Here is a 20620-nt window from a genome sequence, read left to right as displayed (position 1 = left end):
CTACCCTCTCTAGATGTGTCACCACTTTCTAGGAACTATTTAACTGCACCACAATATCTCTATGTTTTACCATACACCCCAAGGCTCTACCATTTATTGTGTAAGTCCTGACCTGTTTTATCTTACCAAAATGCAACAAGTCACATTTATCTGAATTAAACTCCATTTGTTGTTATTCCTCAGCCTATCCAACAATTTTAGTATTATCCACAAATTTATGAACCATTCCATCTACATTCTCATCCAAATCACTCGATTTCTTCTCACTAGATGTTACATTCCCCAACGATCCTTGGAGGTGATTCATATCCTCCTTTGTGTAGGTAGAGCAAACATGAATTTAATGGTCTGCCATTTCTTTGTCCTCCAGTTCTGACAGACCTATATTTGGCCTCACTAATCTTTTCTCTTCTCATACCTATAGATGTTTCTAGAGTCATTTTTTAATGTTCTCGGCAAGCTCACTCTCATACTCTATTTTCCCCTTTCTAATCAATCCCATGGTCCTTTGTGCTGAAATCTAAACCGCACCTAGAAATAAGGTTTGCTACATTTTTCTGTCCTTTTTATATTTTCCCCTTAGGATCTAATACAATCCCAACATTTTCTCCATGATTGATTCATTTTCCCCATCTTATTTTTGTGCCAAACAGGAATGAACAATTGTTATTTTTCATGGTGGGAAGAGGGGATGAAATGACATATTTAGAATAAAAGGGGTCCCTGGACAGAGTGAACAGTTCTTTCAGATTAGGCAGAGGTTCACTTGCGCCTCCTCCAATTTCATCCACTGCAACCATTGTTCCAGGTGTGGACTCTTATACATCAGCGAGACCAAACGTAGACTGGGCTATCATTTCGCTGAACACCTTCGCTCAGTCCGCCTGGGCCAACGTGATCTCCCGGTTGCCAAGCACTTTAACCCCCCTTCCCATTTCCATACTAACCTTTCTGTCCTGGGCCTCCTCCATTGTCAGAGTGAGGCCAAACACAAATTGGAGGAACAGCACCTCATATTTCGCTTGGGCCGCTTACAACCCAGCGGTATAAACATTGATTTCTCTAACTTGAAGTAAACCTTGCATCCCCTCTCACTCCATCGGTCCAGTTATATTAGTTTCACTGTCGACCTGGTGAGTTTCATTGTCTAGCTCGTTTTCACCTAACCCACTGCTAATGGCCTGTTTTCTTTATCATCGTTACCTTTTTGCATATCTTTCATTCATTTGTTTTATATCTCTCTATATCACCATCTATATATCTCATTTCCCTTTCCCTTGACTTTCAGTCTAAAGGGTCTCGACCCGAAATGTCACCTATTCCTTTTCTCCAGACATGCTGTCTGACCAGTTGAGCTACTCCAGCTTTTTGTGTCTATCTTCGGTTTAAACCAGCATCTGCAATGCCTTCCCAATTCTGAATTGGGGCAAGGCCAACTTTGATGCAAATGGACAGGAAAGTGTTCAAGTTCATTGGAGTAGGTTGTTTGCGGGCAAAAGAACAACCGAAAAATGGAATGCCTACAAGTGTGATAACAAGAGTTCAGTTCACGATAACAAGCATGCAGTTACAGTGAAGAGCAAGGCAGGTGGGCGTGAGGAAGCGGTTGCCAAGAAAATTTGATGCTCTGGTTATGTAAACGAAGGGTGCATGGGACAGGGATAGGCAACTGGGATCAAGTGTATCTCTGGAGGAGTTTTAGAAACTGAGGAGTTTAAGAAGTAAATCAGGGGGGTAAGAAGATGGCAGGAGATAGCTCTTGCAGATAATATTAAGGGAAATCCAAAGATTTTATGTACATTAAGGGAATGAGGGTGACAAGAGGGAGAATAGGGCCCCACAGAAACTAAAGGAGTTATCCATGTGTGGAGCCACAGGCTATGGGTAAGGTCCTCAATGAGTATTTCTCCATTATTTTATACCATGGAGAAAGACATGAAGACTGGGGATCTTGTGACTGTTAGTACAAGTGTCTTGAGGACAGTCAGAATTATGGTAGAAGGGTGTGCTAATTGCCCAAAGGCATATGAAGGTATACAAATCTCCCAGGCCTGATCAGATATATCAGAGAATGCTGTGGGAAGCTACAGAAATTGCAGACGCCCTTGCTTAGGCTTATGAATCATCATTAGATGCAGGAAGACTGGAGTGTGGCTAATGTTGTCCGTCTATTTAAGATGGGCTGCAAGATATGTGCGATATACCTTCCTGAAGCCTCCCTTTCTCATAGCTCACTCTGCCATTTGTAAAATCAGCAAAGTTGAGTATATTACACTAGGTCTCCTCCTCTAAATCACTGATATAGATTGTGAAAAGCAAGGATCGCAGAACCAATCCCTGCAACAGCCTCTCATTAATTCAAAGCCATCCTAACATTGCTGACTAAAATGCACTGATCTGACCAGTGCTTTAGAATTAACATCAACTTTCCACTGAATGGAATAAAGAAGCAACCTCCAAATCTTTGGAGAAACTACAATGTGCAATTATATATAATCGTGATGTTGTTTGTAACAAAAAACTTGCATCATGGTTCATTGAAGGGAAGAAATGCTTTTACAGTATTTATCTTATGTAAATTTCTCATGTCATTTGAATATATTTTTAATAAAAACTTTACCTTTCACTGTAAGGACAGCAGAAGTTTTCTTATCTCCAGCATCAAATGTTATATTACCAGAATCTTTGACTGAAAGTTTTTTAACAGTTAAAGTATGATAGCCATTCTCCAGTGCTTTGATTTCATTCACGTCATTGGTATGGAGAGGTGTTTTGTCCAAGGACCACTGTACATTAGTATAATCTGATGGTGATATCCGGCATGTAAATGTTGCCAGTTCTCCTTCAAAGACTTCAACATCTTCAACATCTTCAACCATTCGAACTTTCTGACCTGTAATTAGTACATAAGAATTGCATACTTTCTTCCATTGCAGGAGGACCAGGAGGAGGAGCAAGTTAGAATTCTTCTTTTAAGACCTAGATTTAAATCTAACCCATACTGATGAAATGAAGATATTCTGTCTTTGATGTTATTAGTAAAAAGTGTCAACATAGTTTTCAAACAACGTAAGTACACAGCACAGCATTCTTTTCACAGATGTAGTTAGCTGAAATGTTATGTACCTCCATGCAATTCTTGTACATCAAACTTTTAGTCCTTAGGTTGAATGTTTAAATCTTAAATATTAAAGTGGGCAGGACCATCGAGTTGTTCACACAGTGACAACACACATGTGATGCGCAATGCCTTTTGATGGATATGCTTGATGTTGTACAGTTAGTTCCTTGGATGAAGTAAAATAGGGATCTTGGCCAACACACAAACAATTCCTGCTAGCCTGTAACATCTTAAAGCTGAGGTACAGCATACACTTCCATGAATTTGAAGGCAGTAAATGTCCATTAAGATGGCTTCTAAATTGTTGGACGGTGCTCTAGAAGATTAATGGGCATTGAAGATATATCCAACAGTTGAAAAAAGGGTATCTGCTACTATGCCAGGTACCAACAGTCTAAGATTAATATACAATCAATGATTGGCTCTTAATTCGGTGAACAATGCACAATAAAAATGGATAAATAACCTGAATAAGGCTGTTTACGATAAGACTTACATTCATGGTATTACTGTCATTGTCAGTGCTACCTTACATCATGTTACCTTAGCCTAATCAATAATCTCAAGTTCCATGTTTCTGTTTTCATTTCATTTAATCAATTCAACATTACAGTCCTTCCTTCTGTTGTTGCTGCCAAGTATTGCCACCACCATTCTGTTTACCATTATCTTGCAAATTTCTGATGCTTTGCCATTGTACTTGAGAAAATATTCTAGCCGTAAGCAGGGATAATTATTCAGCATGCCAATCACAATGTTTTCCATGACGGACAATCCAGGGCACAATCAAGGGAGTCAGCCCTCGGAGAAAGAAAATTATCCCTCACATGCTTCAATCAGTTGAAAAGAGTGCAGGGAAGTTGTCGGGGTTGTTGCAATAGGAAAGAGAGGCAGACCACATGGATAACCTATCACCTTCCATTTTTCTAATTACTGAAATCTTCCTGTAATGTAAATTCCACTGTTTGGGCGGGGGGGAGGGGGGAGGTTGTGGGGGAGGAGGGTGTGTGGGTAGGGGGGAGGGGTATGGGGGCGGGAGGGGTGTGGGGGCGTGTGGGCGGGGGGGAGAGAGCTCAGAGAAAAGATGGGGGTTGTGGGGGAGTATCACGGGAAGGGGGGCAGGAGCCAGCGAGGGGGGCCAGAGAGGACGGAGCTGGCAGTGCGATGGTGACTCACAGCAGGCGCTGGTCACTGCACGTTCTCCTCCGCCGGGATCAGATTATCCACTTTCCGTTTGGCGACATCTCCTGCGCCGGGCCGTTACAGGCCGCTTCCGGACCCTTCCGAAAATTATGTCCGGTTGGAGACCTCCGCCGGCCACCCGCAGCGTCCCTCAGCAAAGACGCGATGGCGCAGGAAGTGGCGGATCATCCCGCGGAGTGACAGGAGAAAAGACCAATCCGCGCGGCGCTGACTGGCAGGAGAGATCGATTAGCGCACAAGCGGTTTTTAAGATTTTTAAACCTCGCTAACTTTTACAATAGACCACCGATCGGAACAAAACTTGGTGCACTTGCAGCACAGGAGAACGGCGAGTGAGTTGGCGAAAGTTCGCAGCGCTTTCGCGATACCGTTTTGCGCAAATAGAAAGGATTACAGTAAATGGGTGCTTGATGGTGTGGCCTTGTTTCCATGCTGTGTGAATAATTAAATTACTGTAATACTGTCTGGGAAACTAATCAGCACCCAGATTCTCAATTGGCAATTAAATGATGATTGTAACAAGGTCTCTTTAAGTAAGTGCGGTGGCTGCCAGTTTTGAATCATATTATCCTCATAAAATGCTCTAACTAGATATGGTTCAGCGAATCTCCTGTCATTTATTACCCAGTTGCATAATTCCCATTAACCCAAACTAAAATCACACCAGCTCATTTGACATCAATTATTCAGTAGAAGCATGTACAAGATGGCGGAGCACCAGAACATAAAAGATTCACCTACAACTTCTACCAACTTAGCTGCATCAGGGAAACCGAAGTAATCGGTGCCGTTTCAGACAAGCTGCTTGGGCAGCTGAAAGCGCTGGCAATTTCGCTATCTCCCGCAGCTGCGGGAGCCCCGGAATTTAAATTTTCTCACGCTGGCTGTGAAACTCCCGACCCGACTGAGGATCCCAGGTACGGTACCTGGAAACCCCGAGATGACCCCCAGAGCCGACGGGTTGGATCTTCCAGAAACAACAAAGCTGGAGCTGCTGACTTTGGGGGAGCCCCCGTTCGTTACGGAGCTGGAGCTGCGTCTGTGAAGGAATCCCCGTTCCAGCGCAGGTCCGCAGAAACAGCAGGTACAGTAAACTCAGTACCTGGAAACAAAGGGGAAGCCTCCATTGTGTCCGTAAACGTGGCCGACGGGCAGGACTTCAGGTCAGAAAAAGCGCAGGGGACTTCGGCCCACTCTCCCTACTATCCTACTGGCCAACGTACAGTCCGCCGCACGCCGCAGCACTCGTGAGTAAGGCAAGGCAGCGCCTTTACCATCTCAGGCAATTGAGGAAATTCAGAGTGTCTCCGAGGATCCTCCAGTGCTTCTACTCAGCGGCTGTGAAAAGCATCTTGTCCGGAAATATTACCATCTGGTTTGGGAACTGCTCTGCCCATGACAAGAAGGCTCTGCAGAGAGTAGTGCGTTCGGCCGAACGCACTATGGGAACTACACTCGCCCCACTGCAGGAACTATACATCAGGAGGTGCAACTCCAGAGCCAATAAAATCATGGGAGACCCCTTCCACCCCTGCAACAGACTGTTCCAGCTGCTACGGTCAGGCAAACGCCTCCATTGCCATGCTGTAAGAACGGAGAGGTTGAGAAGGAGTTTCTTCCCAGAGGCCATTCGGACTGTAAACTCCTATCTCACCAGGAACTAACTTTACTGAACCTTTTTCCTTCCGCCCACAATATTTAATATGTAAAAGAATATGTGATTCTGTTTGTAGTTTGTTTGTTTGTCTTTTTGCACAAAGTCCGCGAGCATTGCCATTTTTCATTTCACTGCACATCTCGTATGTGTATGTGACGAATAAACTTGACTTGACTTGACTTGACAGTCCCTTGAAAACAAAGTGGTGGACTTAAGGGCAAGGCTGCTTTATCATAGGGAGCTGAGGGAATACGCTGTGTTCTGTTTCACAGAGACATGGCTCACCCCCAGCTCCCCAGACTCAGCGGTCCAACCTGAAGGGTTCTCCATCCACCGTATGGACCGTACCCTGGCATCTGGGAAAGGGAGAGGAGGGGACGTCTGCCTCATGGTCAACTCTGTGTGGTGCTCAGACGTGGCAGTCCTGTCCAACACCTGCTCTCCACACCTCGAACATCTGGCTGTGAAGTGCCGTCCCTTCTGCCTTCCGAGGGAATTCACCTCCATCATCCTGACCGCGGTCTACATCCCACCCCAAGCAGACGTCCGTCTGGCACTGGAGGAACTGCACGCCGTGGTCAACAAACACCAGACGTCTTACCCCGAGGCATTTACCACCATTGCTGGGGACTTCAATAAGGCAAACCTCAAGATATCACTCCCTAACTTCCACCAACATGTCTCTTGCTGCACCAGAGGACCTAACACCCTCGACCACTGCTACACCACCATCAAGAATGCCTATCGCTCTATCCCTCGCCCTCACTTCGGTAAATCCGACCATATCGCGGTGCTGTTTCTTCCTGCCTCCAGGCAGCAATTCAAGAGAGCACCCCCAGAAGTGAGGACAGTACAAAGCTGGTCGGGGGGGGGCAGAGGAACAACTCCAGGACTGTTTGGAGTCTGTAGACTGGGCTATGTTCAAGGACTTGAACAAATATTCCACAGTCGTTACAGACTTCTTAAAGAAAAGTGTAGAGCACTGTGGGGGGATGTTTTGGTGTTGAATTTCTTTATGAATACTGTGTTGTATTTTTATTAGTGTGCTGCAAGGACATCAGAATTTCCCCTGAATAAGGGGATTAATAAAGTATTTATTTATCTATCTATCCATCTATCTACTGCATCCCCACAAAAACCTTCCGAGTGTTTCCCGATCAGAAACCTTGGATAAACTTTGAGATCCGCACTCTTCTGAAGTCCAGACACCAGGCATTCACGTCCGATGATACAGTGGCCTACAAGAAGTCCAGATACGACTTTGGTAAGGCCATCAAAAATGCCAAAAGGGACTTCTGCTCCAAACTGGAGAATGAGACAGATGTTCGGCAGCTGTGGCGGGGCCTGAATGCAATCACCTCCTACAAGGCGAAATCAGGAGACAGCTCGAATAAACCACTCCCTAACGAGCTCAATGCGTTTTACGCACGCTTTGATAGGGAGAATACTGATGTGCCTTCCCGAGCCCCCATTCGCTGTGATGGTATTTCAGTCTCAGTCACAGAGGCCGACGTCAGGAAATCCTTCAGAGGGGTGAACCCTCGAAAAGCGCCTGGACCTGATGGTATACCGGGTCGTGTTCTAAAAACCTGTGCGGACCAACTGGCTGGAGTTTTTATGGACATTTTCAAACTCTCACTTCTGAGGTCCCCACCTGCGTTAAAAGGGCATCAATTATACCAGTGCCCAAGAAGAGTAAGGTGACGTGCCTCACTGACTATCGACCAGTGGCACTAACGCCGGTGGTGATGAAGTGCTTTGAGAGGTTGATCATGGAGCAAATCAACTCCTACCTCGACAAAAACCTGGACCCACTGCAGTTTGCTTACCACAACAGATCAACGGTGGATGCTCTCTCGCTGGCCCTCCACTCCGCTCTGGACCACTTGGACAACAAAAACTCATATGTCAGGCTGTTATTCATCGATTACAGCTCGGCATTTAACACAATCATCCCCTCCAAGCTGGTTACCAAACTCGCAGAACTGGGTCTCTGCGCATCCCTCTGCAATTGGATCCTCGACTTCCTCATTCACAGACCACAGTCTGTTCGTATTGGTGGAAATGTGTCAGCCTCGATAACAATCAGCACGGGAGCACCTCAAGGCTGCGTGCTCAGCCCCCTGCTGTACTCACTCTATACTCATGACTGCGAAGCTGGTCACAGTGCGAACTCCATCATCAAGTTCTCTGACGACACCACTGTTGTCGGACATATCACTGATGGGGATGAGTCAGAGTATAGAAGAGAGATCGAGCAACTGTTCATATGGTAACCTGGCCCTCAACACCAGCAAAACCAAGGAACTGATTGTGGACTTTGGAAGGAGTAGGATGGGGACCCACAGCCCCGTTTATATCAACGGGTTGATGGTTGAAAGGGACAAAAGCTTCAAATTCCTGGGCGTGCACATCTCTGAAGGTCTTTCCTGGTCCGAGAACACTAATGCAATTATCAAGAAAGCTCATCAGCGCCTCTACTTCCTGAGAAGATTACGGAGAGTCGGATTGTCAAGGAAGACTCTCTCTAACTTCTACAGGTGCACAGTAGAGAGCATGCTGACCGGTTGCATCGTGGCTTGGTTCGGCAACTTAAGCGCCCTGGAAAGGAAAAGACTACAAAAAGTAGTAAACACTGCGCAGTCCATCATCGGCTCTGACCTTCCTTCCATCGAGGGGATTTATCGCAGTCGCTGCCTGAAAAAGGCTGGCAGTATCATCAAAGACCCACACCATCCTGGCCACACACTCATCTCCCTGCTACCTTCAGGTAGAAGGTACAGGAGCCTGAAGACTGCGACAACCAGGTTCAGGAATAGCTACTTCCCCACAGCCATCAGGCTATTAAATCTGGCTCGGACAAAACTGTGAGTATTAATAACGAATTACCTATCATTTGCACTTTATCATTTTATTTATTCATGTGTGTTTATATTACAGTATATGGACACATTGATCTGTTTTGTAGTAAATGCCTACTATGTTCTGTGTGCTGAAGCAAAGCAAGAATGTCATTGTCCTATCAGGGACACATGACAATAAACTCACTTGAACTTGAACTTGGATTTGAAACCAGGGCTAAAACTGTTAATATCAGATATTTTGGGGTACTTGACAAGGAGGATGTTTGTTTAAAAGATCTGTAAACCCTGCTTGGCATCTTTTGCAAAAAGCTTCAGGACCATGAGGTATAGACGGCCCCAGAAAGTCGGTGGCCTGAGAAGGGATTGAATAGAGGTTGATGTCCAGATGGCCTGTAATTGTTAATATGTTTGAGATCTTGCAGAAGAAGCTAGGTCCTCTTACAAATGCATGCTTGGGATTGGTTGGGGAAATGATGGGATACAATTATGTCGCAGGTCTTCCCGCTGCTAATTATGATTGGTCCAGGAGAGGGGCCTCGCCAAAGATGTTTAATTTACCTGGGAATAATGTTTCTTTACTTAACAGAAGTGTTTCCCCCTAAGTGCTTCGTGTCGAAACTATGTTATGTACTATTGTATGATTGGGTTAGGGAACTGTTATTCAAAGTAAAGTAATGTATCCTTTATTGTCATTCAGACATTTCAGTCTGAACAAAATTGTATACCTTGCAGTCATAAGATAGAATAAAATAATAAAACACACTTAACACAGTTTAACATCCACCACAGTGAGTCTACCAGGCACCACCTCACTGTGATGGAAGGCAAAAGTCTTAAAGTCCTTGTCTCTTCCCTCCTTATTCTCCCTCTGCCTTGAGGCGATCCAGGCTTCCGATGTTGGGACCCCGCCGGGTGATGGTAAGCCCAGCGGCCGCATCCGAGCTCCGCGAACGGGCTGGTTCAAACTCCGCGGCCCCGGGCAGTCGAAGCTGCCACCCTCCAGTGCAGCGGACAAAGCTGTCGTTGCGGGAGCTCTGGAGAACCAGTCACCAACCTGGAACCTGTGAGCTCCCGACGATGTCGTCCACTGGGCGCGCGGCGGAGCCTCTGAGGCTTCGGTCGGGTCGCCGCCGGCTTAACGCCACCACATCCCCTAAGTCGGCCAGCCTCGCGTTGGAAAGTCCTGGCTCTGCATCCGGAGCCTCGAGGTCGGTCCCAGTTGGAGGCCGCCAGCTCCGCGATTAGGCCTCAGCGCAGACGGAGACGGGGGATACGACAAGAAAAGGTCGCATCCCCGCGAAGGAGGAGACTAAAAACAGTTTCTCCCACCCCCCCACACATACACAACTAAAATAAACGAAATAAACTAAACAACAGGACAAACGAAAACAAAAAAGACAGACGGACTGCAGGCGAGCCGCAGCGGCTTGGGCAGAGCAGCCACTTCCGGAAATTCAATTCAATGTATTTTGCAGCCCGTATCGATAAATGGCTTGTAGGGGTTGCACCCCCCCCCCCCCCCCCCCCGCCCGCATGTATTTTCGTGCCAAGAATCTGTGAGGGTATAAAAGACTGGGGAGCACATTGGAGTGTGCCGATCTTCTGGGATCTGTGTTCTATTTGAGCGAGACTGTTGGGCTCGAGTGAGTAGAGACAAGGATTGGTCCCGTGGTATTGGAATACGTATTATGCACAATAAAGAGAGTTGGATTTCCAGAGCTCGTATTTGGTGTTTGACTGAACCAGACTATGGGGGGGGGGGGGGGGGGGGGTTAAGTTTAGGGCCGGAATTACAACTTAACCTGCCACAATAAAAACTTTGCCCAGGATCCTACATTTAAAGCACTGGACGTCAATGTCAAATAGACAGAATATTGTACCTTAAAAAGAATGAGAGATGATGTTATCATATCAAATGGCTAAATGCAACTTGCACTACAGAATACTCTACCTTAAAAATAATAAGACCCGATGAGAGATGATGTTATCATATCAAATGGCTAAAATGGCTGCAGCCCCTCCACTTTTTTGGCGAGACATGACTTCTTAACCCGAAATTATCCGGCCAGCAGGTTTATTTTTCTCTTCTTCTGAGGACCTCCGCCATCCAGAATCTTAGAACAAACGCACAGTGAGCGTGGCAAAACCACGACCAGCCGTGGTGGAAACTGACTGCCCCCCCCCCAAAACCCACCCTCACCTCAACGGCCAATCACAGCGCAGTTCAGTCGAGATATGGGGCAGTGAACAAAGCGCTGTGATTAGTCGCCGAGCGTAAGGGAGGGATAGTGGGCCCCGAGAGAGGGTCAGCTCCAAGAGGGAGGGAGAGAGCGAGCGAGAGAGAGAAAGAGAGACAGAGAGACGGCCCCGAGAGTGAGGGAGCGAGAGAGAGAGAGAGAGAGGGTCGGCCCCGAGAGGGAGAGAGAGAAGGGGGGGGGGGGGCGGGATGGGGGATTGAGTTGGGGGATGGCCTGTATTATCCCCCAGTTTTTGGAGGTCGAGCAACAACAAAAAAAAATAATTGTGCCAACCTCCCGCCACTCGGTCGCTCCGCTCCCTCACCGGTTACCCCTGAGGCCGGTGATCAGTGATCGCTCAGCTCAGCCCCCCCCCCCCCCCCCCTTTCAAAAACATTCCACGGCCCCTGATGGGTTCCAATCTCTATGTGTGAGACTGATCATTTCAACATGGTGTCAGAAGTCTCGAACCCTCTACTCGCCTAGTTGGTTTCGTTTATTTTAGTTTGTTTTTTTTGATCAGTTTGTTGTTTTACTATGGTACTCTTCGTAAGCCTGAACCTTTAATGTTTGATAGTGACCTCACCGATCGTTGGCGCACCTTTGAAGGGGATTTCACCGTGTATATTCACGCAGCATATCCTGCCGCCGCTCCAGATGTTCGTGCCTCCATTCTCCTCAACCTGGCCGGTACAGAGGTCACTCGACGTGCTCGAAGATTTCACTACGCCCCAGCACAGTATAATGCGGCGGGTGTCCAGATAGTTCCGGCTGAATCTATACAAGACCCTGAGTGTCTACTTAACAAATTCAGACAGCTGTGTGATGGAGCGCCATAAAATGTGTTCGTGCAGCCAGATGCAAGGCGAACCTGTCGAAGCGTACATCAGTTCTTTAAAGCACATCGCCAGTCGATTGACAATTTATGTGATGATCTGATTTGTGATAGACATGTCTATGGTATTCTCAATGATAAGGTACGTGATGAACTTCTACGTGATGCGGATCTCACTCTGGAAAGTGCTGAAAATCACTGTCGTGTTGCAGAGATGACGGACTCTCACACCAAGTCTTTGGGGTAGGGTCCCCATTCTGCCTATGATGTAATTGTTGCCGGCACATTTTATCAGGCCCAACACCAGTTTTCACAAGTGCCCAGTAGATCTGATGTTAAGTTCATTAATAATTGTGTGAACTGTGGAGGTTCGCATGCAGGCGTCCGTGAACATTGCCCGGCCTATGGCAAACTTTGCCATTTCTGTAAGCACAGGAATCACTTCATTCGTTGTCGCCATTCGCGTGGGAACAGAGTGCAGACAAAGCAATCTGTCCACCTGCTCCAGCGAGAGAACTTAAAATCAGAGCCTTCCCAATATATCCTTTTCTTAAGAAATGGAATCTACAGGACATTCTTAATGGGAAAGTAGTGGGCAGAAAGGCATGTCATGTGTGGTTTGAAGAGCAAAAAACTTGTGGTTTACAATGCCAAAATTTGAAAAGTTGAGGAAAAACAAGGTGTACAGAGTTGCTTATTGGTTACAATCTGAGGAGTATGTTGATGCTACTGATTATGATATGCCAATGTACCATAAGGACTTATGGCGTCCGCACGATCCCCCTCATCTTTGGGTCTTGCCATTTCATCTGGCTGTTCACCGTTGCCGACATGTCCCAGCTGTTTTGATGGGCGCCAATTTCCTGCAGGCTCATTCGCTGTTAGTTGATGTGAGGGGCCAACGCCTCGTTCGTCTTCCCTTTTGATTCTGTGCCTCTGGTTCTGGGGGGTGTCCTGTGGCAGTCCCTGGTGGTTAGTCACTCGTGTTGCGAACCCTCGGCTCTGGGGGTTGGGTCACGAGACTTGGTATGGCAGGAAGAGCAGGTCACGGGTCCCCCTTGGAGTTATATATACCGCTGGTAATGCCCTTGCCTTTTGTTGTCGTTCTGAGAGCTGTTTTGTGTTAACTTAATAAAGATCTCTTTGTTTGACAACACGTGTCTCGCTATAAAATGCAACTTGCACTATCCACTTCAACAACCAATACTTGAAATTCAATAAATAATCCCACATACGTTAACATAGCATAACAATTTAAAAACTAGCCTACAACCATGTTTGATTACACTGCTATATAAAATAAAATGATTGACGTCGGAAAGTTGTTACATTTTCATTTTCCAACATCATATGCTGCAACAATTATTTTCAACGCACATCTGAGCACTTGCCTCACCTACATATTCCTTTTCACTACCGCTTTTTCTTATTCAAATTACATATATACCTATTTTATGCTAGTAACAGCATGTGGTAGTAATATTTTCTAAAGTCTACAAACAATGCACATCTTGGGATCAGCCATCCATGCAGTCTCAGTGTCAGGTCTTAAGTATCTCAATTGTTGCAAATTGACAAACAGCAGTCTCTTAAAAGGTATACACCCAGGCCTTAGAGGGAGCATCTCGCAGGAGCAACAAGATGTTTTTGAAAATGAGCACTGTGATATTTAGGCAGGAAAAATAATATTAAAACTATTTTTGGAAGCATTAAAGATATCACCCTTTTATATTTCAAATCGTTGTCTGCAAAGTTGTTTTCCAGCGGGTAAGGTTAACATATATATGACAGATGATTCAGTAGTTTTCAATGTTATTTGTTTTATAGTTCAGCAATTGGCAAATGAAGAAATAAAGGACTGCTATTGCAGAACAGGATTGTGGAAACATTTGGGTAACTTATCCTCGGAATCACCGACTGCAGGATATTATTCTTCCATTCTTTCCTTCACATTACCAAAAGATTTAAGGAGTTCCTTCTGCCATTTCTCGTTTGTATTCCATGTGAAGAAAATTACCCACAATTATTGTGGTTATACTAAATGGAACCTCAGACCTAACCACAGCACCCAAAGTCTCATATATTTCTGGCTTCCAGAGTATCAAAAAATATACAAGAAGCAGCAGTCCTTTTCCCACTAAAAGAATACTTGTATTCATTAATTAGTGGAATTGTCCTTTCTGGAACCCGTCTTCAAACGGGTTCCAGAAAGGATTGGTGACAGGAGCCGTCTTTGTTGATCTGTCTGCCGCGTATGACACTGTGAACCACCGCCTCCTCCTAAAAAAGATCTTGGAGAATACCAAAGACCTGGCACTCACGGACCTCATCGGAGCCCTCCTGAAAGATAGGCGCTTCTATGTTGTCCTTAACAACAAGCAAAGTCGCTGGCGACGACAACGGAATGGCTTGCCTCAAGGTAGTGTGCTGGCTCCACTACTATATAACATCTACACCAATGACCAGCCAATGGACCAGAACACTGAGCGGTTCATCTACGCCGACGACCTCTGTGTAACATCCCAAGAGAGTACGTTTGAAGCTGTAGAAGCGAATCTCACCTCAGCCCTAGATGAGCTACACCTCTACTACGAGCGCAACCACCTACACGCAAACCCTGCGAAGACCCAAGCCTGCTCGTTCCATCTCAGGAACCGGGAAGCAAACAGACCCCTTAACATCACATGGTCTGGAACACCTCTTGGGCACTGCACCAACCCTGTCTACCTCGGTGTAACACTGGATCGCACTCTCTCCTATAAGGAACACGTCAAAAACACCAAAATGAAAGTTAACTCCCGAAATAACATCCTCCGGAAGCTGACCAACTCCAAATGGGGAGCCACAGCACACACATTAAGATCTACTGCTCTGGCCCTGTGCTACTCCTCTGCGGAGTATGCGTGTCCTGTTTGGGAGAGATCATCCCATGCCAAGAAATTAGACCAGGCGTTGAATAACACCTGCCGCTCAATCACTGGCTGCTTGAAGCCCACCAACATAAACAACCTGCACCTCCTCGCTGGCATTGCCCCTGCTGATGTGAGACGGGAAGTCGCCAGCCGAGTAGAAATGACCAAGGCCACCAGTGATGAACGCCACCTCCTCTATGGACGTGTACCCCCGGCCCAACGGCTGAAGTCCAGGAGAAGCTTTCTCAGCCATGTCCAGCCCCTAATAACATCACGGGAAGAAACCAGACTCCAACTATGGACAAAAAGGCTTGAGGACGACCCCCCTCCTACTGACATGGGTATCCCTCCTTCTGAAGCCCTCCCTCCGGGCTCAGAAGCACCATGGGTCCAGTGGAAGACGCTCAACCGCCTGAGAACAGGAACAGGGCGATCAAAAGCTGCCATGGCCAGATGGGGCTATGAAACTGGCCAAACCACCTGTGAATGTGGAGAAGAGGACCATACAATGCAGCACTGCCTTGTCTGCCCCCTACTACCCAACCAGTGCAGCTCAAAGGATCTTGCAGTGTTCAATAAAAACGCAAAGGACTGTGTAAAGGAATGGGAAACTGTCATATAGTCAACCAGCTTCAAAGACACGAAAAGAAGAAGAAGTGGAATTGTCTATTGAATTGTGGATAAATAATAATGTGCAGGATGAATAAATCTAAGGCAATCATCAGTAACTAGCAGCAGATATGACAGAACTGATGGTTCTGTTTGGATGATCGGATGATCAGCCATGATCATATTGAATGGCGGTGCAGGCTCGAAGGGCCGAATGGCCTACTCCTGCACCTATTTTCTATGTTTCTAACAGAACCTAGCAACTAATCAGAGCTCTCTCATATTGACTGCTGATTTCTATTTTACTAATTTGCACCTTTTGGTTCTGATAAAAAAAGAAGCATAGGCTGCTTGCTTGAAATATTTCCGAACAACCAATTGAGAGATTCTGTAAATATTAATGTAGTGTCGTGAAATCAATTTAAGGCAACCAAGTTAAGAGTTAGGATTTTCAGAGACAAAATGAACAACTAGACCAGCTTGCAGTAGAAAGCTGTCTAGGTACGCTATTTCAGTTTGACTGAAGAGCCTCTTCGTGTACTTCTCAGACAGATCAAGGAATCACTGCGACACTGCAACTGCATGGTGGAGAAGGTTATGTTCAAGTGGCCTTCCCATTCCTTTGTCTCTTCACATGCTTAGTTAATGTCAGTCAATAGCCTGTTGAGGCTGTTGTTCATGCAATTAAATTAAAGTGCCAAGAATGTGTTCTATCATAAGCAACATGCACATTGACAGCCTTTAAATAATATAATGGTACAGAAAATGCAAATTTCAAAGAGAAAACACCTGTGGTAATTCAAAAAGTACTATAGTAACCAGATACCCATAATCCTGTTGTTTATAGTGCATCCTTTATTCTCTGGAGGCAAAACTTTCATCTTTGCTCAATTTTAGAATCAGATTAGTAACCTATTATTACATCGGCCCCTAATTTGTATGCAGCTTATAAAGTCTTCTCACAGCTAGCTGGCTGGGCAGAAACACGACTAGAATAACCAACAACCAGCTGATGTCAATAATGATCAGGCAACATGTATCCCAAAATGATTTTATTTTCCACATCCACTCTATTTAGACGCGTGATGGAGAAATAAAATCATTCCTTTTAACCTTCTTGAGCTTATATTAAAAAACTATTCATTGAAGACATATTCTAGATGGATGTGTACAAGAGTGGTCAGATGAATCAGGAGGTTAAAAAAAGTGTCAGCTAGATGCCCAAATTGCATAAACGCATAAGCTACCCACGATCTACACTTATTCGTTGGGTGATAGGTGGGAATATTGATAAGAAATTGGGGAATGGGTTGGGATAGTTGAGGTTATTATCTAAAAGTCCTTTTTCAGCACCTTTCAAGAATTCCTTTAAGGTCAAGATTGTGTTTGAGGCTTGCTCTGTGTGAGATTCATTTATGCCTTAGGATTCTGATTTGCACGATGCGATGACCACCAACCATTGCCAGCAAAAGGCAGGGAATAGATTTAAGAAAATTAGCCCTGGGATTTGGAAATTTGTGCTTTTTATCCCATACAATGAAAGTTATGATTAGAACAAATTCATACTCAGGCAAGACAAAGATAATTAGATTTTTCACTGACCAAAAGCATTTGCCATTTACACAGGAACTGTCAAAAATGTTAACGTGATGTTAACATAGTAAGTATACTATATTTTGAACCATAGGATTGTACAGCACAGAAACTGACCCTTCGGTCCAAGCTAACTTTTTTACCCATCTAGACTAATTGCATTTCTCTGCACTAGGTCCATATCTTTACATGCCTATTCAACTGCATGTCTACATATATTTAAAACATATTGTTGTATCTGATTCACCATGTCATTTGGGAATGATTTCACATATTAACCACATTCTGAAAAATAAAACTTTCCCCTCAAATTCCCTTCATAACTCCACTCACCTTGAACCTATACCCTCTTGTTTTTGATACCCCTACCATTGGAAAATATGCTATCTACCCTAGCTGTGACTCTTTATTCAGTAAAAGTGTATAATCTAATGACAAATATTAACAAAGTCAACTTTAGGTGGTTGAAATTGCAAAATAGGTTCATTAGTCTCAAAAGTTCTTAAGTTTGATACGGTGTTCCAGTAAATATTTCAGTAAATTCAAGATTCCCTTCTATTCCTAAACACTCAAAAAGATGAATTAATTGCATTAAGAAATAATTATCTATCTCGTTGCAAATATTTTCAAAAATGTTAAGCTTTTCTAAATTTGCTGAACAGAATTTGATCGAAGAAACTTGGATGAGGTGGAATTTGTGAAATGTGTTCAGGAAAGCTTCCTTGGGCAATATGTAGAGGGCATTTTGGAAAGTCAAATCCGGGCAGGACCTTCACAGTGAATGGCAGGGCTCTGGGGAGTGTTGCAGAGTGGAGGGATCACGGAGTACAGGTACATAGTTCCTTGAAAGTGGCATCACACGTAGGTGGACAGGGTGGTCAAGAAGACTGTCAGCACATTGGCCATCATCAGTCAGGTTGTTGACTATAGTAGTCGGGATGCTATGTTACAGTTGTACAGGACGTTGGTGAGGCAATTTGAAGCATTGTGATCCATTTTTGTCAACCGGTTATAGAAAATATATTTTTAAACTGGAAAGTGTGCAGAAAATATTTACGGGGATGTTGCCGGAACAAGGGCCTGAGTTACAGGGAGAGGTTGAGCAGGTTAGGACTTTATTCCTTGGAACAGGAGGATAAGGGGTAATCTTATAGAGGTGTATAAGATCATGAGAGGATTAGATAGCGTAAATGCACAGTCTTTTACCCATAATAGGGGAATCAAGAACCAGAGAACATAGGTTAAAGGTGTGGGAGGAAAGATTTAATAGGAACCCGAGGGGCCATTTTTTTTTTTTACATAAATGGTGGTGGCTGTATTGAAACAGCTGTCAGAAGGGATAGTTGAGGCAGGTACTATCACAGCATTTAAAAGATACTTGGACAGGTATATGGATTGGATAGGTTTCGAAGGATATGGGCCAAATGCAGGCAGGGACTAGTGTAAATGGAGCATGTAGGTCGACGTGGGCAAGTTGGGCCCAAGGACCTGTTTCCATACTGTATGACTCTATGCTGCTAAACATAGTCAACCAAATAAATCTTGGTCATAAATATACCATATACCAATACATGAAATAAAGGTAATATCAGTTAATAACCACTGGTAAAAATGGAAGATAATTAAGCATTTTCTTTAACTGTTAATTAATAACAGTATATTTTCCTCCCTTGAATGATTATGTTTTATATAATTTCAAAACAATAAATTAAAACCGAGTATTATATTGGGGCCAATGAAACTATTTCTTGAGGTGGACATAAAAAATAAATTAAACTTCTATACTCATTATGTAATATTACTGGATCATGAATAATGGGTGTTGGCACATGAAAATTGTTAAAAGTTTCTATACTAATTAGTAATGTAAACACGATAAAACAATTTATGGAACACAAATGGTCCAGACCTGCAACCGACAGCAGAGCTCTTGACTGTGCGTTACCAATGTCACACGTGTAGTGGTCACTATCATTTTTCTCAAGCTGATTAATTTTAAGGCTTAGTAAACTGCCTTCCCGTTTCATCTCATACTTCTTGCTTGGCTTTATTTCTGCCATTCCTTTTCTCCAGACAGTCTTGTCTGCTGGCTGCTCAGTTTCACACTCAAAAATTACGAATCCATTCTCTTCAGTTTTAATGTCATGTAATTCTTTGGTAAATCGATTTACTAGTTCTGGATAAGATGTAAAAATACAAACATATTCACAAATAAAAAGGCTTAAAATTACATAGATAAATATAGGTTAAGTACTAAAATGATACAGGGTAATTCTGCACTCCTAGCTGGGAGATACGATGATGTCGAGTACATTTTTGAAAATAGTGAAAGCATGGCCTATACATCTTAAAAAACAGGCCCATTGCCACTTTTGGTAGATGTTGATAAAACCTGATGCCTGCACTGCGGCTTCCTCAATTCTATAATCTTAATAATATTCAAAACCTTTCCCTTGGTTCTTTATGAGCAAGCAAGCTGGCAACTCCCTACTTATTAGCAAAACAACCGTGTAACCAATTGGGCAAAAACATGGGCAAAGGTGAATAATAATATGGAAATATCTCACCTAGAATTTTAAACCTTATTTTAACAAACAATTGAAATCCTGTCAATGTGTTTGAAAAAATTCAAATGCAAATTACCATCCGAATCGAGGTGCTATATAACAACATGATTTTAATCAATTAGACAAGATTAAAAATGAGACACCTTATAATGCATACTTCCAAATAGCGAACAGACATAAATGTTTACAATGGCATGTTATTCAAAATCAGTTCCTGTGCTGTACTATTCTATGTTCTATGTTTAATGAATGGTGATTCTTGACTGAATGATAATTTGTAATATCCTAACCACATACAAACAGATATTAATAAGAAATAAAGTATATGAATCTAAAAACGATTTTTTTTTTTTTACCTTTTACAGTGACAGTAGCTTTAGTTTTAGAATTCTCTGCTCTGCATTCGTATTCTCCAGAATCTTTTGTAGTGGCTTGACGGATTGTCAATTGGTTTACAATTCCATGCTGAGATACTTCATACTTAGTGCTCTTTCTAATTACTTTGCCATCCTTAAACCACTTCAATGAAGAATCAGGCTTTGACGATTCACAGGACAGTACAATCTCTTCACCTGCTATTGCCACCTTGTCCTCAAGTTTCTTTATGATTTCTGTTGTTTTTTCTGAAACATAAAAATCAATATTGTTATCAACAGCTCAGATAATGTTTAGGGCCAAAAATAAAAATTTACCTGGAAACATTCAAAAATTATTTAACGAGCGTGTGGGGGGTTACAATTTAAGAGGAATATTTAACTTTAAGAAACAAAAAGTCCGTACGACTAGAAAAACCTTTTGTATTTCGGTTTGTGGAGTAGGAGTGTGGAATAAATTGAACGGGGAATTAAAGCAATGCACAAACATGAATCATTGTAAAATGATATATAAAAAAATAATTTTCAAGGGGTACAGGGATGGAGGGGATGGTTGACAAGTGGGGGTTAATGTTTATCTATTGCTTTACTATTGTTTACTTATGTTTGGGTACTTCAGATATGAAGTTTGTATGTGCATAATAGTTG

The 20620-nt window shown here is 43.7% G+C and overlaps 1 protein-coding gene across 4 annotated transcripts in view; it reads right to left on the bottom strand.

Annotated features, from left to right (window-relative positions):
- The window catches only part of obscn (obscurin, cytoskeletal calmodulin and titin-interacting RhoGEF), a 435173-nt gene that overhangs the window by 282521 nt on the left and 132032 nt on the right, over positions 1–20620 (bottom strand). For all 4 annotated transcript variants that reach the window (XM_033043588.1, XM_033043597.1, XM_033043606.1 and 1 more), the window contains exons 32-34: positions 19955–20221; positions 18941–19207; positions 2621–2893 (exon numbers count right to left, since the gene is read on the bottom strand). In XM_033043588.1, coding sequence (XP_032899479.1) covers positions 2621–2893; positions 18941–19207; positions 19955–20221 — 807 coding nt within the window. The remainder of the gene's footprint in view (positions 1–2620; positions 2894–18940; positions 19208–19954; positions 20222–20620) is intronic.

The sequence above is a fragment of the Amblyraja radiata genome, chromosome 2 (genome assembly GCF_010909765.2).
Source record: "Amblyraja radiata isolate CabotCenter1 chromosome 2, sAmbRad1.1.pri, whole genome shotgun sequence".
Classification (NCBI taxonomy): Eukaryota; Metazoa; Chordata; class Chondrichthyes; order Rajiformes; family Rajidae; genus Amblyraja; species Amblyraja radiata.
The sequence above is the reverse complement of the archived record's forward strand: the minus strand, read 5'-3'. Positions and strand labels throughout refer to the sequence as shown.